Source organism: Mustelus asterias, chromosome 9 (assembly GCF_964213995.1).
Source record: "Mustelus asterias chromosome 9, sMusAst1.hap1.1, whole genome shotgun sequence".
NCBI classification, from domain to species: Eukaryota; Metazoa; Chordata; class Chondrichthyes; order Carcharhiniformes; family Triakidae; genus Mustelus; species Mustelus asterias.
In genome coordinates, this window is record NC_135809.1 from 85620434 (window position 1) to 85633043 (window position 12610).

A 12610-nucleotide genomic window follows, 5' to 3' on the forward strand; every position below is an offset into this window, starting at 1 on the left:
TCTTGCATACTAAACCATTAGAAGTCAAAGAAAATGGTGATTATACACAATTCAGTATATAGTAATACTCCTGGTTTTAGACCCTTCATCTGAATTGGAAAATAAGGGGGAGAGCAGGGATGACAAGGGGTGAAAGCTTATTTGGATGGTCAGCATATCCAAAGTCTTCAACTTTTGGGTCTGTACACAAGGTGCAAACTACAGCTCAAAGATCACGTGGTAGACATGTCCATGAAGCACAAGCAAATCCAGTCCATTGGTTTTTACCGCTCATTTGTTGGCTTGCCAATAACCCCATATATACCATTGTACAAACACAAGGGACAATCTATTAAAACACAGAATAGTTTATTTTAATGACAGTTTTATATTTAGTCAAAGAGACCAAAGCCCATGTCATCATCTGATTCTTCAGACTCTTCTTTCTTCTCCTCTTTCTTTTCTTCAACTGAAACGAGAAAAAAATAGTTAAAATTAAGATCTTCATTTCCATACAGTCACATACACGATGTAATGAAATTTTGTTTTCACAGGATGCAGGTGCTGCTAGTTCAGCCAGTATTTATTACCCCACCCTGGATATCCAAAATAAGACAAAAGAAATTGCTCTAAAATGAATGTTTCGTAATAAAACCACCAGAGGTTATCAAGCGAGCAGAGCCTTTACTGAGCTTGTGGCCTCAGTTACCACTAACCACAGACACCTTGACCTCTCACACAAGTGGCCATTGTTAAATGCCACCAATTCTTTACCGGTGATGCTGTTGAAAACAGTTAAGTCTCGTGCTTTACAGTACTATGCATTGTAAAAGTGGGCACATTGGCTAAATATTTAGAGATAATCAACAAGTTGTAGCCACAAATCTATAAACCCACACCCACCTCAAGCTTGAATCTTTACAGTTGCAAGTCAATTTGTGCATTAAATTCTACAGTACATTTATATTTTACCCCCAACCTTCAATCAAACAGGCTGAACTTAAGACAAGAGGTTGGGCACTTACCAACAGCAGCTGCAGCTGGAGCAGCACCACCTGTAGCACTAGCTGTTGCAACACTTCCAGCAGGGACACTGGCAAGCTTGGCATTGCCTAAAAATGAAGCAATTAGTTAACAACGTTTCCATACTTGAAGGTTCAACACAAATCCCCCTGCAATCCCCATCCCTCCAGATTCCAAAGCTAATGCCAACTAATTTCTAGTACAAGCATGCAATGGTAGTGTGGGGCATGGGCTGTCAATCCACCATATAGACAGAAATGGAGACGGTCAAGTGCTTGAACAAAGCAGCAACGTGGGGGTGGGGGGTGAATATCAGAGGTAAGGATCCTTGAAGTCCATGTGCAGCAAACCTACTGCTTTTCACTCATATTTGCCTTCTCTTCAAAACTACGCAAGACAGTCCTCTCTCAAATCTGTGTTTGCTACTTCTAATGTTTACACATCTAGGCATATTATAGATCCATCGTTAAAAAATTAAACATTCACCCTAACAGATGTTAAACAAACTTACCTCTGTTAATTGTCCAAGTTAGCACTTTCGTCTTTCACAAAAATGAGCATTAGTGACCAATCCTCAAAACTACAGCTATCTCCATCACAACCCTTGCACAAAGATTAAGGCTCATGAGATTGGGGGCAACATTCGAGCATGGATTGATAGGTTAACTGGACAGATTAACTGGACAGAAAACAGCTTTCGAAGAAATGGTCCATTTTCAGGGTGTAAATTAGTGAAGTACTGCAAGGACCAGCGTTTGGATGCCAGCTATTTAACAATCCATATCAATGACATGGATGTTTTACACACAGTACCCTGATCAAAGTTTGCTGACCATGCATATATGGATAGGAAAAAAATCTGACGACATAAAAGTTGCTGCAAAAGGATATTGTGAATGGAGAAGATAATAGCAGATGGACTAGTCTGGGGAAAATGCGAAATTTAATAGGGGAAAAATAGAAAACTTGATTTTTTTTTTAAAAAGGCAACATTGGTATTGAGGAATTTGAGGGTCTTTGTACACAGATCAAAGTTAAAATGCAGATATGACAAGCAATTAGGAAGCCAAATTGTATGTTAACTTTATTGCTGCTAGGTTGGTGTACAAGAGTAAGAAATTTGGACCCACACTTACAGGGTTTTTGATCTCCCTGCCCAAAGGGTCTTAGGGAGCAATGAAAGTTCAATGAAAGAAATGAGGCAAGTGCTGTTATGATTGTAATATAGGGAACAAACACAGAACCAGAAATCACAAAATATTGACCAGATAATTTGTCTTAGTGATGTGGACGGAGGACGTTAGGAGACACCTCAGTTCCTTGAATATTGCCATGGGATCTTCAATGCTCACTTTAAAGGGCAGATGGGACCTTGATTAACATCCAAGTTGAAATAATGCATTACTTCTGTTGGCGCTCCTGCAAAACTGCACTGAAGTTTCAGCCTATATCACGTGTCCAACTCTGGGGCTTGATACCACAACCTGCGTCTGAGTCACAAATACATAGAACATAGAACAGTACAGCACAGAACAGGCCCTTCGGCCCACGATGTTGTGCTGAGCTTTGTCTGAAACCCAGATCAAGCTATTTCCTCCCTATCATCCCGAAAGTACTCCATGTGCCTATCCAATAGCTTCTTAAATGTTCCTAAAGTTTCTAACTCCACTATCCCTGCAGGCAGTCCATTCCACACCCCAACCACTCTCTGCGTAAAAAACCTACCTCGGAGATCCTTCCTATATCTCCCACCATGAACCCTATAGTTATGCCCCCTAGTTACCGCTCCATTCACCCGAGGAAATAGTCTTTGAACGTTCACTCTATCTATCCCCCTCATCATCTTATAAACCTCTATCAAGTCTCCACTCAACCTCCTCCGCTCCAAAGAGAAAAGCCCAGGTTCCCTCAACCTTTCCTCATATGACATACCCTCCAAACCAGGCAGCATCCTGGTAAATCTCCTTTGCACTCTTTCCAGTGTCTCCACATCCTTCTTGTAGTGAGGTGACCAGAACTGCACACAATATTCTAAATGCGGTCTCACCAAGGTCCTGTACAGTTGCAGCATAACCCCACGGCTCTTAAACTCAAACCCCCTGTTAATGAATGCCAACACACTATAGGCCTTCTTCACGGCTCTATCCACTTGAGTGGCAACCTTCAGAGATCTATGGATATGAACCCCAAGATCTCTCTGTTCCTCCACGTTCTTCACTAAGCCAAGGCTGACGATTCTGCCCAACTCACCTGGTTCAATTGTAAAGGGAACTCGATGACAATTTTAACCATTGCTCATCTCTCCTTTGGACTAGGTGATTTGTGAAGAAAGCATTCCCTCCCTGGACTGTTGGGGGATACCTCAAACCAAGGACACTTCCCAGTGCCTTAAACACCAGGTTCACAAAACTTTCAACATCAAGATTTATTCTTCCTCCACAAGTCAATTTTTTTTAAAGGAACTGACCCAAAATACTGTACTGGAGGCCATTTGGCCCAATGTGTTGTTATTCTGTTGCCCTGCAAACTTCCCATCCATCTATTCATTCCCCCTAGAAAGCTGTTACGGAATCTGTCTCTAGCAGCCTATCAGGCAGCACATTACAGATGTGTAAAAATACTTACCTTGCCCTTTCACCAATTACCTTAAATCTGTCTCTTCTGGTTACTGACCTGCCTGCCACTGGAGACAATTTCTCACATTTTATCAAGACTCCTTGATTTTGAACACCTCTATCATACCTCTCCCAACCTTCTATCCTTTATGGCAAGCAACCTAGCTTCTCCAGATACTGATCATAGAAACCCTACAGTGCAGAAGGAGGCCATTCGGCCCATCGAGTCTGCACCGACCACAATCCCACCCAGGCCCTACCCCCACATATTTACCCGCTAATCCCTCTAACCTACACATCCCAGGACTCTAAGGGGCAATTTTTAACCTGGCCAATCAACCTAACCCGCACATCTTTGGACTGTGGGAGGAAACCGGAGCACCCGGAGGAAACCCACGCAGACACGAGGAGAATGTGCAAACTCCACACAGACAGTGACCCAAGCCGGGAATCGAACCCAGGACCCTGGAGCTGTGAGGCAGCAGTGCTACCGTGCCGCCCATCCCTGGTAAATTTGCTCTAGATCCTTACTAAGCCCTTGATATCCTTCCTGTACGATGCACAAAAGACAATACTCCAGATCGGGTCCAATCAATGATTTATGAAGGTTTGGCACAACTTGGATATTTTTGTAATCTATGCTTCTATTTATAAAGCAACCTGATCAACCTGTCCTGCCATCTGCAAAGATTCATTACATAAATCCCCAGTACTCTGCTCCTGTACCCTTTTTAAAAACAGTACTGCTTAGTTTATATCGTACCTCATCATTACTACTCCATACTATGCAGCATCTGGCATGCACTTGAGCCATCAAGTCTTCCAGCACCCTCTTCACTGCACTTCTAAGTTCTGGGCCATCTGCAACCTTTTTATACCCCAAGTCCAGCCACATATCAAAGAGCAATGGGTGTAATACCAACCATTAGAGAACACCACTGATAGATTTTCCTCCAGTCAGAAAAACAACTGTCCACCAACATGCTCAGCTTTTGTTGCATCAGTAAACCTGTATCCCCTGAGCCTTTAACGCCATGGGTGTCAATTCTACCAAGAAGTCTATTATCAGATAATTTATCATTTGCCTTTCTTCCAGGCAAATAACCATTCTGTCCATGCAATGTTATTGCAATCCATCATAGTCACCTCTCCAAATTCAAGTCCCTTTGACCTAAAGTCCTTGATCACCACATCCAAAATCACACGGGATATCTGGTGTAAATTATGACCGCTACTGCAATCACTTTTGCACAAGAGATCCATCTCTTCAAGCCAACTGTGATAACCAAGGACTTTTAAATTAAGAATCTATCAGAGCTATTTCCATTCTGTTGTCCACATCATCTTAAAGTGCCAATGAATTATCCGGCAGTGCCTCTTCTAACACAGCTCAAACTCAGTGCATTGTTCCAAAAATCACATCTGGTTACTTTATCCTTAATCTGCAGTATATCCCTTTGAGCAAGCAACCAGTCTCTACAACCAACACCCAGTGTTTCTTCCAGATTTCTGGATTGTAATGTGTGCTGACTAGCTATATCAAGGATGCCATCCACTGGTATTGCACTCATTTTAAGCACCTTTATGGAAAACTGTCGGCAGCAGCCTTAGTGGACAAGCTTTGGGAGGCAGCAGGGCCTGGTGTGGGGAGGGGCGAGTGTCAATATATCTGTTACTCTAACCTCAATCAAAATCAAGTAGCAGCAACTGAAGCCACTAGTTTACAGTAAGAATTTTGTGACTAGAGTCAGAGGTTTACAGCATGGAAACAGGCCCTTCAGCCCAACTTGTCCATGTCGCCCCTTTTTTTTAAACCACTAAGCTAGTCCCAATTGCCTGTGTTTGGCCCATATCCCTCTATGCTCATTTTAGCCATGTAACTGTCTAAATGCTTTTAAAAAAACAAAATTGTACTTGCAACTACTATCTCTGGCAGCTTGTTCCAGACACTCACCACCCTGCGTGAGAAAACATTGCCTCTGGATCCTTTTGTATCTCTCCCTCTCACCTTAAACCTATGCCATCTAGATTAGGCTCCCCTACCTTTGGGAAAATATATTGACTATCTACCTTATCTATGCCCCTCATTATTTTATAGACCTCTATAAGATCACCCCTAAGTGTCCTACATTCCAGGGAAAAATGTCCCAGTCTATCCAGCCTCTCCTTATAACTCAAAACATCAAGTCTTAGTAACATCCTAGTAAATCTCTTCTACACTCTTTCTAGTTTAATAATATCCTTTCTATAATAGGGTGACCAGAACTGCACACAGTATTCCAAGTGTGGCCGTACCAATGTCTTGTACAACTTCAACAAGACGTCCTAATTCCTGTATTCAATGTTCTGACCAATGAAACCAAACATGCTGAATGCCTTCTTCACCACCTGCGATTCCACTTTCAAGGAGTTATGAACCTGTATCCCTAGATCTCTTTGTTGTATAACTCTTCCCAACACCCTACCATTAAATGAGTCAGTCCTGCCCTGGTTCGATCGACCAAAATGCATCACCTTGCATTTATCTAAATTAAACTCCATCTGCCATTCGTCAGCCCACTGGCCCAATTGATCACCACTGTCCACTATGCCACCAATCTTGGTGTCATCTGCAAACTTACTAATCATGCCTCCTATATTCTCATCCAAATCATTAATACAAATGACAAATAACAATGGACCCAACACAAATCCCTGAGGCACATGTTGGTCACAGGCCTCCAGTATGAAAAACAACCCTCTACAACCACCCTTTGTCTTCTGTGATCAAGCCAATTTTGTATCCATTCGGCTACTCACCCTGGATCCTGTGAGATTTAACCTAATGCAACAACCTACCATAAGGTACCTTGTCAAAGGCCTTGCTAAAGTCCATGTGGACAATATCAACTGCACTGCCCTCATCCACCTTCTTGGTTACCCCTTCAAAAAAACATCAAATTTGAGACATGATTTTCTACTCAGAAAGCCATGCTGATTGTCCCTAATCAGTCCTTGCTTCTCTAAATGCCTGTAGATCCTGTCTCTCAGAATACCTTCTAACAACTTACCCACTACAGATGTTAGGCTCACCAGCCTATAGTTCCTAGGCTTTTCCCTGCAAACCTTAAAGAAAAGCACACTTGCCACCCTCCAATCTTCAGGCGCTTCACCTATGGCTGTCGATGATTCAAATATCTCCGCTAGAGGACCCGCAATTTCCTCCCTAGCCTCACACAACATCCTGGGATACACTTAGAAACCCTACAGTGCAGAAGGAGGCCATTCGGCCCATCGAGTCTGCACCGACCACAATCCCACCCAGGCCCTACCCCCATATATTTACCCGCTAATCCCTCTAATCTACGCATCCCAGGACTCTAAGGGGCAATTTTTAACCTGGCCAATCAACCTAACCCGCACATCTTTGGACTTCATCAGGTCCTAGAGATTCATCTACCTTGATGCACTTTAAGACTTACAGCACCTCCTTCTCTGTAATATGTACACTCAAGGCATCACTATTTATTTCCCCCCAAGTTCCCCAACAGTAAATACTGAGGAGAAATATTAATTTAGGATCTCACCCATCTCGTGTGGATCCGCACATAGATGACCTTGTTGATCCTTAGAGGCCCTACTCTCTCCCTAGTTACTCTTTTGCCTTTTATGCATTCGTGGCTCTTTGGATTCTCATCCACACTTTTCACTGTTTGTGCAGGGATTGCATTTCACAGATGTTTTTTTTGGACCTTCGCATGTAGGTAAGCACTTTGTAAACACCCCAACAATAATTTTCGTCAAGAATCTGCATTTTAACCAAGATCGCTTACCAGCAGTGATAACGTCATCCACGTTCTTGCCTTTCAGCTCACCGATGACCTGAAATACATTTAAAAGAGCATCTTCAGAGAAAGTCAGAATTCAGCCTATTGCAACACTCAAGTATCTACAAAAGCACAATACCTTATTCAGTCGCTCATCATCAGCTTCAATACCAACACTGTCAAGAATCTTCTTGATGTCCTTTGAAGATGGGGCTTCATTGCCGCCCAACACGGCGAGGAGGTAAGCTGCGACGTAACGCATTCTTAAAAAAAAGCAAATTTTAAAAATCTATTTTAGGATTTCTATTCAACTTATCTTTCTGCTCAACTTGTGATCTCTCTCTGCACTTTAGGCTTCACTTCTATCTACAGTTTTAAAAAAAAACACTTGTCATCTAACCACGGATTCATTTTTTTCTCCCCTAGGTCAATTAATGTTCTCCTGAAGGCACTGGGACACAGTACCAAGGTTATTAGTGGCTGCTTGTTTGTAGGGAGTCTTCAGATGATGAGAAAATACCAATGTTTGCTCAAGCACATCATCCACAAATGTGGTTTACCTGTGCTGTACTAGCAGCAGCAGCTGAGCACAGGGTGCTGGTATCGCTGCTGGAGAGATTTTAACAGCCAGATTAGTATTTTTGGTTGGCGGAGGCACCTGGAGCACTCTGGTGACAGTCTGATGGAGAAGGGGAATATGGCTGCTGAAGATAGAAATGTATCACTGTGACCAACAGCTACTCTGTTAATGTTACTAAATCTAGCAAAGATTCCATTGCCAGATAGACGGATGTGCCCACCACTAAGATATATATATAAATCTCTGGAGAAGAGAGTTCCACAGATTCGTGCCATTAGGTATATATTTTCTTATATAGTTAGTGTTATGAACAACCAACAACCCATCCTGTGCCAAGACATCACAAAAGCCAAACAAATTTGAACAGATAGGTCAATTTTTCCCATTTAGATGTTAAAGCTCCGTACCCAGCTCCCAACACATCTTCGACCCTACCCACCAACCACTAGGCAAGTTTGTAGATTTGAGTGGTCATTATGAAGCAGTTCAAAGTCAAAACAAGTAATTACAGCTTAACCCATGAGATCCAACAAAAACCATTATGGCAGTAAATTAGAGTAGGTAAGGAGGATACAGTTAAAACTGGGAGTGGCACAAGAAAAACCTCTAAATATCACAACCCCAATAAATAGTGTGATATGGTACACGTGGCTGTAAAGAAAAATCCTTCTGGAAAAAGATTCCACAGCAGGCTGTCAAACAGGTTTGTGAAAAGTGAGAAACTTGCTTCCTTAATCACCACCCCATACGTCCATTCATAAGCAGGTCTTCAAGCCACCTCTACAGTCACATGCTTAATACAGCATGTATTAAGCAAAGTTTCTCCAAACACTTCCCAAGAAAATGGGGGGGGAAAAAATTACATGACGAAAGAAAAAAAAATCAATACGGTCAGTTTAAATGGAAACTTTTAACCTACCTAAATTAAGCAGATAAATAAAAATACAAATAATATTATGTTAGTTCGATACATCAAAAATGTTTTTTTTTGCACAACTATACGATATATAATTATAGAAGAGGTTGCAATCTGTTGCAATACGCGGATTGTCGAATGGATGGAGAGTGAGGGGCAGCTCCTGGCTGTGAGGCCTCTCTTTCGTGAGTTAGCCTAGGAGGGAGATATGCTGAGGATCAGAGAGGGGTTTGCAACAGCACGCGGCGGAGGACAGCCCGTGGAACGGAGGCGCCGCCAACGTTCCAAAAGCGAACGCGGCGACACTCTCTCCCGGGCTGCGTAACAATTGAGGCCGTTCCAACGCACGTGGAGGCCGCGGGGGGGATGGGACTCTCACTGGAGGCGCCTTCGCCCATTCTTCAATCAACCAGCAACTAACGGCGGCAAAACCACCCCCAGAGCCAGAGTGAACACTCCGGGGGGGGGGGAGAATGGGGGCGATGCCCGGGCCCAGAGTGCTTCCCCCCCCCCCCCCCCCAAAAGGCCTTCCTAGGCCTCAAGCCTCCCTCACATCCCTCTGATGCAGCCCGCATTGTGAGAGGCTTCTCCCGCCGGTCCCCAGGCTAAGGAGTTTATCCGATGGGTGAGGAAGGGGGGGGGGGGGGGAGAAATTCAGTGAGGCTGCCCAGTGGGGAGGGGGTGCTGGGGCTGAGCTTACTTTGTGCAGCGAGGCGGGCCCGGCTCTGCTCTTTCCTCACACACTCGCTCAGAGCGGAAAAGAACGAGCCTCCTTCTGACTCCCAGACATAAGAGATGATGTGCCGGCCTCCTGCAACACCATTGGACTGTGCCAGCCAATCGTACAATCAGCTGAGTAATCCCTCAGGCCATTGGCTGGAAGTTTTTGAACTGCACTTGGCTACCTTTGCAATGGAGAGCAGGGGAAGAACAGTAACATTTCCTCAACTTTCCACAGTATACATGGACCTGTCAGTGTAAGAAACAATGTTCAGTTTTAAATGTTTACATTGTTTAAAATGTTACCACCTTCGGCATGTCTGTAATTTTATAATTGACGCTTTTATTCGCATTGAAGGCTACTTTTTGATCTTCCTTGCCTCTGCAAACAGGGAGATGAGAAAAAGATTTAACTGTGACTGACAGCAATAATTCTTCAACGCCAACTTTGACTTACGTTGCATTGGCTTTGTAACTAGTAATGGAGCTTTTTTAACACTGCTGCTTCACAGCGTCGGGGACCCAGATTCAATTCCAGCCTCGGGTCGCTGTCTGTGTGGAGTTTGATGTGGAGATGCCGGCGTTGGACTGGGGTAAACACAGTCAAAGTTTTAACAACACCAGGTTAAAGTCCAACAGGTTTATTTGGTATTTGCTACCAAATAAACCTGTTGGACTTTAACTTGGTGTTGTTAAAACTCCTACTGTGTGGAGTTTGCACATTCAACCTGTATCTGCGTGGGTTTCCTCCGGGTGCTCCGGTTTCCTCCCACAGTCCAAAGATGTGCAGGTTAGGTGGATTGGCTATGCTCAATTGCCCCTTAGTGTAAGGGAGATTAGCAGGGTAAATACGTGGGTTTACGAGGACAGGCCCTTGGTGAGATTGTTGGCGATGCAGGCTCGGAGGGCTGAATGGCCTCTTTCTGCATTGTAAGGATTCTATGTCTTTGTCTCCGATGGACCAAGATCAATAGAACTCCTGCCCCCATAAGAATCCCTATTCCACTAAAACCTCTTGCTGATGGCTATGCAGAAACTGAGCGCTTCCCCAGACTTGCAGAAGATTTAAGATAGAATCAAATCATAGAATCCATATAGTGCAGAAGGAGGCCATTCGGCCCACTGCGCTTGCACTGACAACAATCCCACCTGCTTTTTTGGGGAAGGACTGTAAATTAAGTAAAAACATTGAACCTAGTGAAATCCTTCAAGTTTTCATTGTAGATTGTTATGTCTGTAATTATGGTACGTGTTAGCTCAACACATCAGTAATGCTTCCCTGTTTGCACAACTGAATGACGCATAATACAGAGCTGAACTGGGGAAAGGTTCAGGATTTCCAAGTCCTTAAACTCCTGTTAAGATGACCACCTGAATATATCTTTGCAGAGGAGTATTGTATTGTGGAATAATAGCAATGTGAAACCAGAGATGTCTTCCAAGCTCAGATCTGGCATAACCCTCATGTCATTTTCCCATTCTCACTTATTTATACACGCAACATGAAGCTACTAAATCATAAAAGTCCAGTTGGTTAATTATGTTCTTTAGAGAAGAAAACTTACTGCCCTGAGCTGATCTATGTTACTCCAGTCTCTCACACAAACCCTGCTAGTATCAAACTGCACTCTGAAGTGACCAAGTAAGCCAGTTGTATAAAATTGCCAAATCAGGGCAAACAACTATAAATACCAGATGCACAATCTGAGAACGAATAAAAATAAGAACACACATTAAAATGCAGTATTTCACAGTATAAGCTTGTTGGTGTTATTTCATGTTGCCAGCATTCTAAGGCTTGGGAGGCTGTCTTGACAGTATTGTCAGGGAGCCAGAACAACACAATACAGAAAACGCTGGAAAATCTCAGCAGGTCTGGCAGCATCTGTAAGGAGAGAAAAGAGCTGACGTTTCGAGTCCAGATGACCCTTTATCAAAGCCCTTTGTCAAAGAACAAAACAATACCTGACAGCACCATGCATGTTTTTTAAAATATCACAAGTTTTACACTAGGTAGCCTCTTGGGTACAATATTACTCAATGTAAATTGAAGTGGGCGTCATACTCATATGATCTGGACTGCACCTTTAATTCCTATTATCCAGTTAAACAACAATGGCGGGGGGGGGGGCGTAAGTTGAATATCTGTTGTTTGTACTGGTTACTGAATCCTGACATGTGAATTTCCCTGTCTTTTAGGAAGGTAGACTGACAAATAATATAGCAAGACAAGGTATTATAAATCAGTACAAAATACATGAATGAACAGAATAGTATATGACCAGTAAGATTTATTGGTTTCCTACCAATTTTTGTTTGATGAAACAAAGATGAAACCTAGTACTATTTTCCACTCCATTTCAAGCTCACTTTATGATTTCCTCCGAAGATGCTGTCTCTTCAGCGAGCGAGAGCTAAAGAGAGTCCTTTCACCACTTATCTTTTTGGATGGAGCCTTAGCCTGCTGACTTGTCATTCAAAGTTTCCACCTTGAACAGAATGCCTTCCTTTCGATTAAGCAGCTGACAGCATCAGTGTTTCCGTTGAGCAGGCGGATTGGAGGCTCATTAAATGACATCCATGTTAATGCAATAGTGAAAATCATAGTTGACAATTCTCACTGGTGGCAAGATCAAAGTAACATGCAGAAGTAAACAGCCTGACAGCTGGCCTACTTGGTATCACTCTCCCCCCCCCCCCCCCCAATCCCATCCCCAGAACCATTCTATCACCATACCATTAATTGTCAGGGAATATATTAAAATTATTTCCCAAACAACATTCAGAATTACTATGGAAATATGCTTGCCTGTCCGTTTGGTATTGGAAAGGTGAATACAATGCTAGAGCAATATCTAAAACACAGGTAAGTTACAGGCTGGTAAAAGTAACTCTTTGGGAGATCAGTTCCACTCACCACCCTCCATGCCCACAATCCATGGTGAGGGCCTTATGCACGAGTCTGATGTCT

General features: G+C 43.1%; 1 protein-coding gene across 1 annotated transcript; it reads right to left on the reverse strand.

Annotated features, from left to right (window-relative positions):
• Positions 1-331: 331 nt before the first annotated feature.
• LOC144498792 (large ribosomal subunit protein P2-like) lies at positions 332-9760 on the reverse strand. The gene is made up of 5 exons (XM_078220467.1): positions 9620-9760; positions 7563-7686; positions 7430-7478; positions 1005-1091; positions 332-448 (listed from the first exon to the last, which is right to left on the reverse strand). Exons 2-5 carry the CDS (start codon positions 7683-7685, stop codon positions 372-374), a joined length of 336 nt encoding a protein of 111 aa, XP_078076593.1. The 5' UTR covers position 7686; positions 9620-9760; the 3' UTR covers positions 332-371.
• Positions 9761-12610: the final 2850 nt, after the last annotated feature.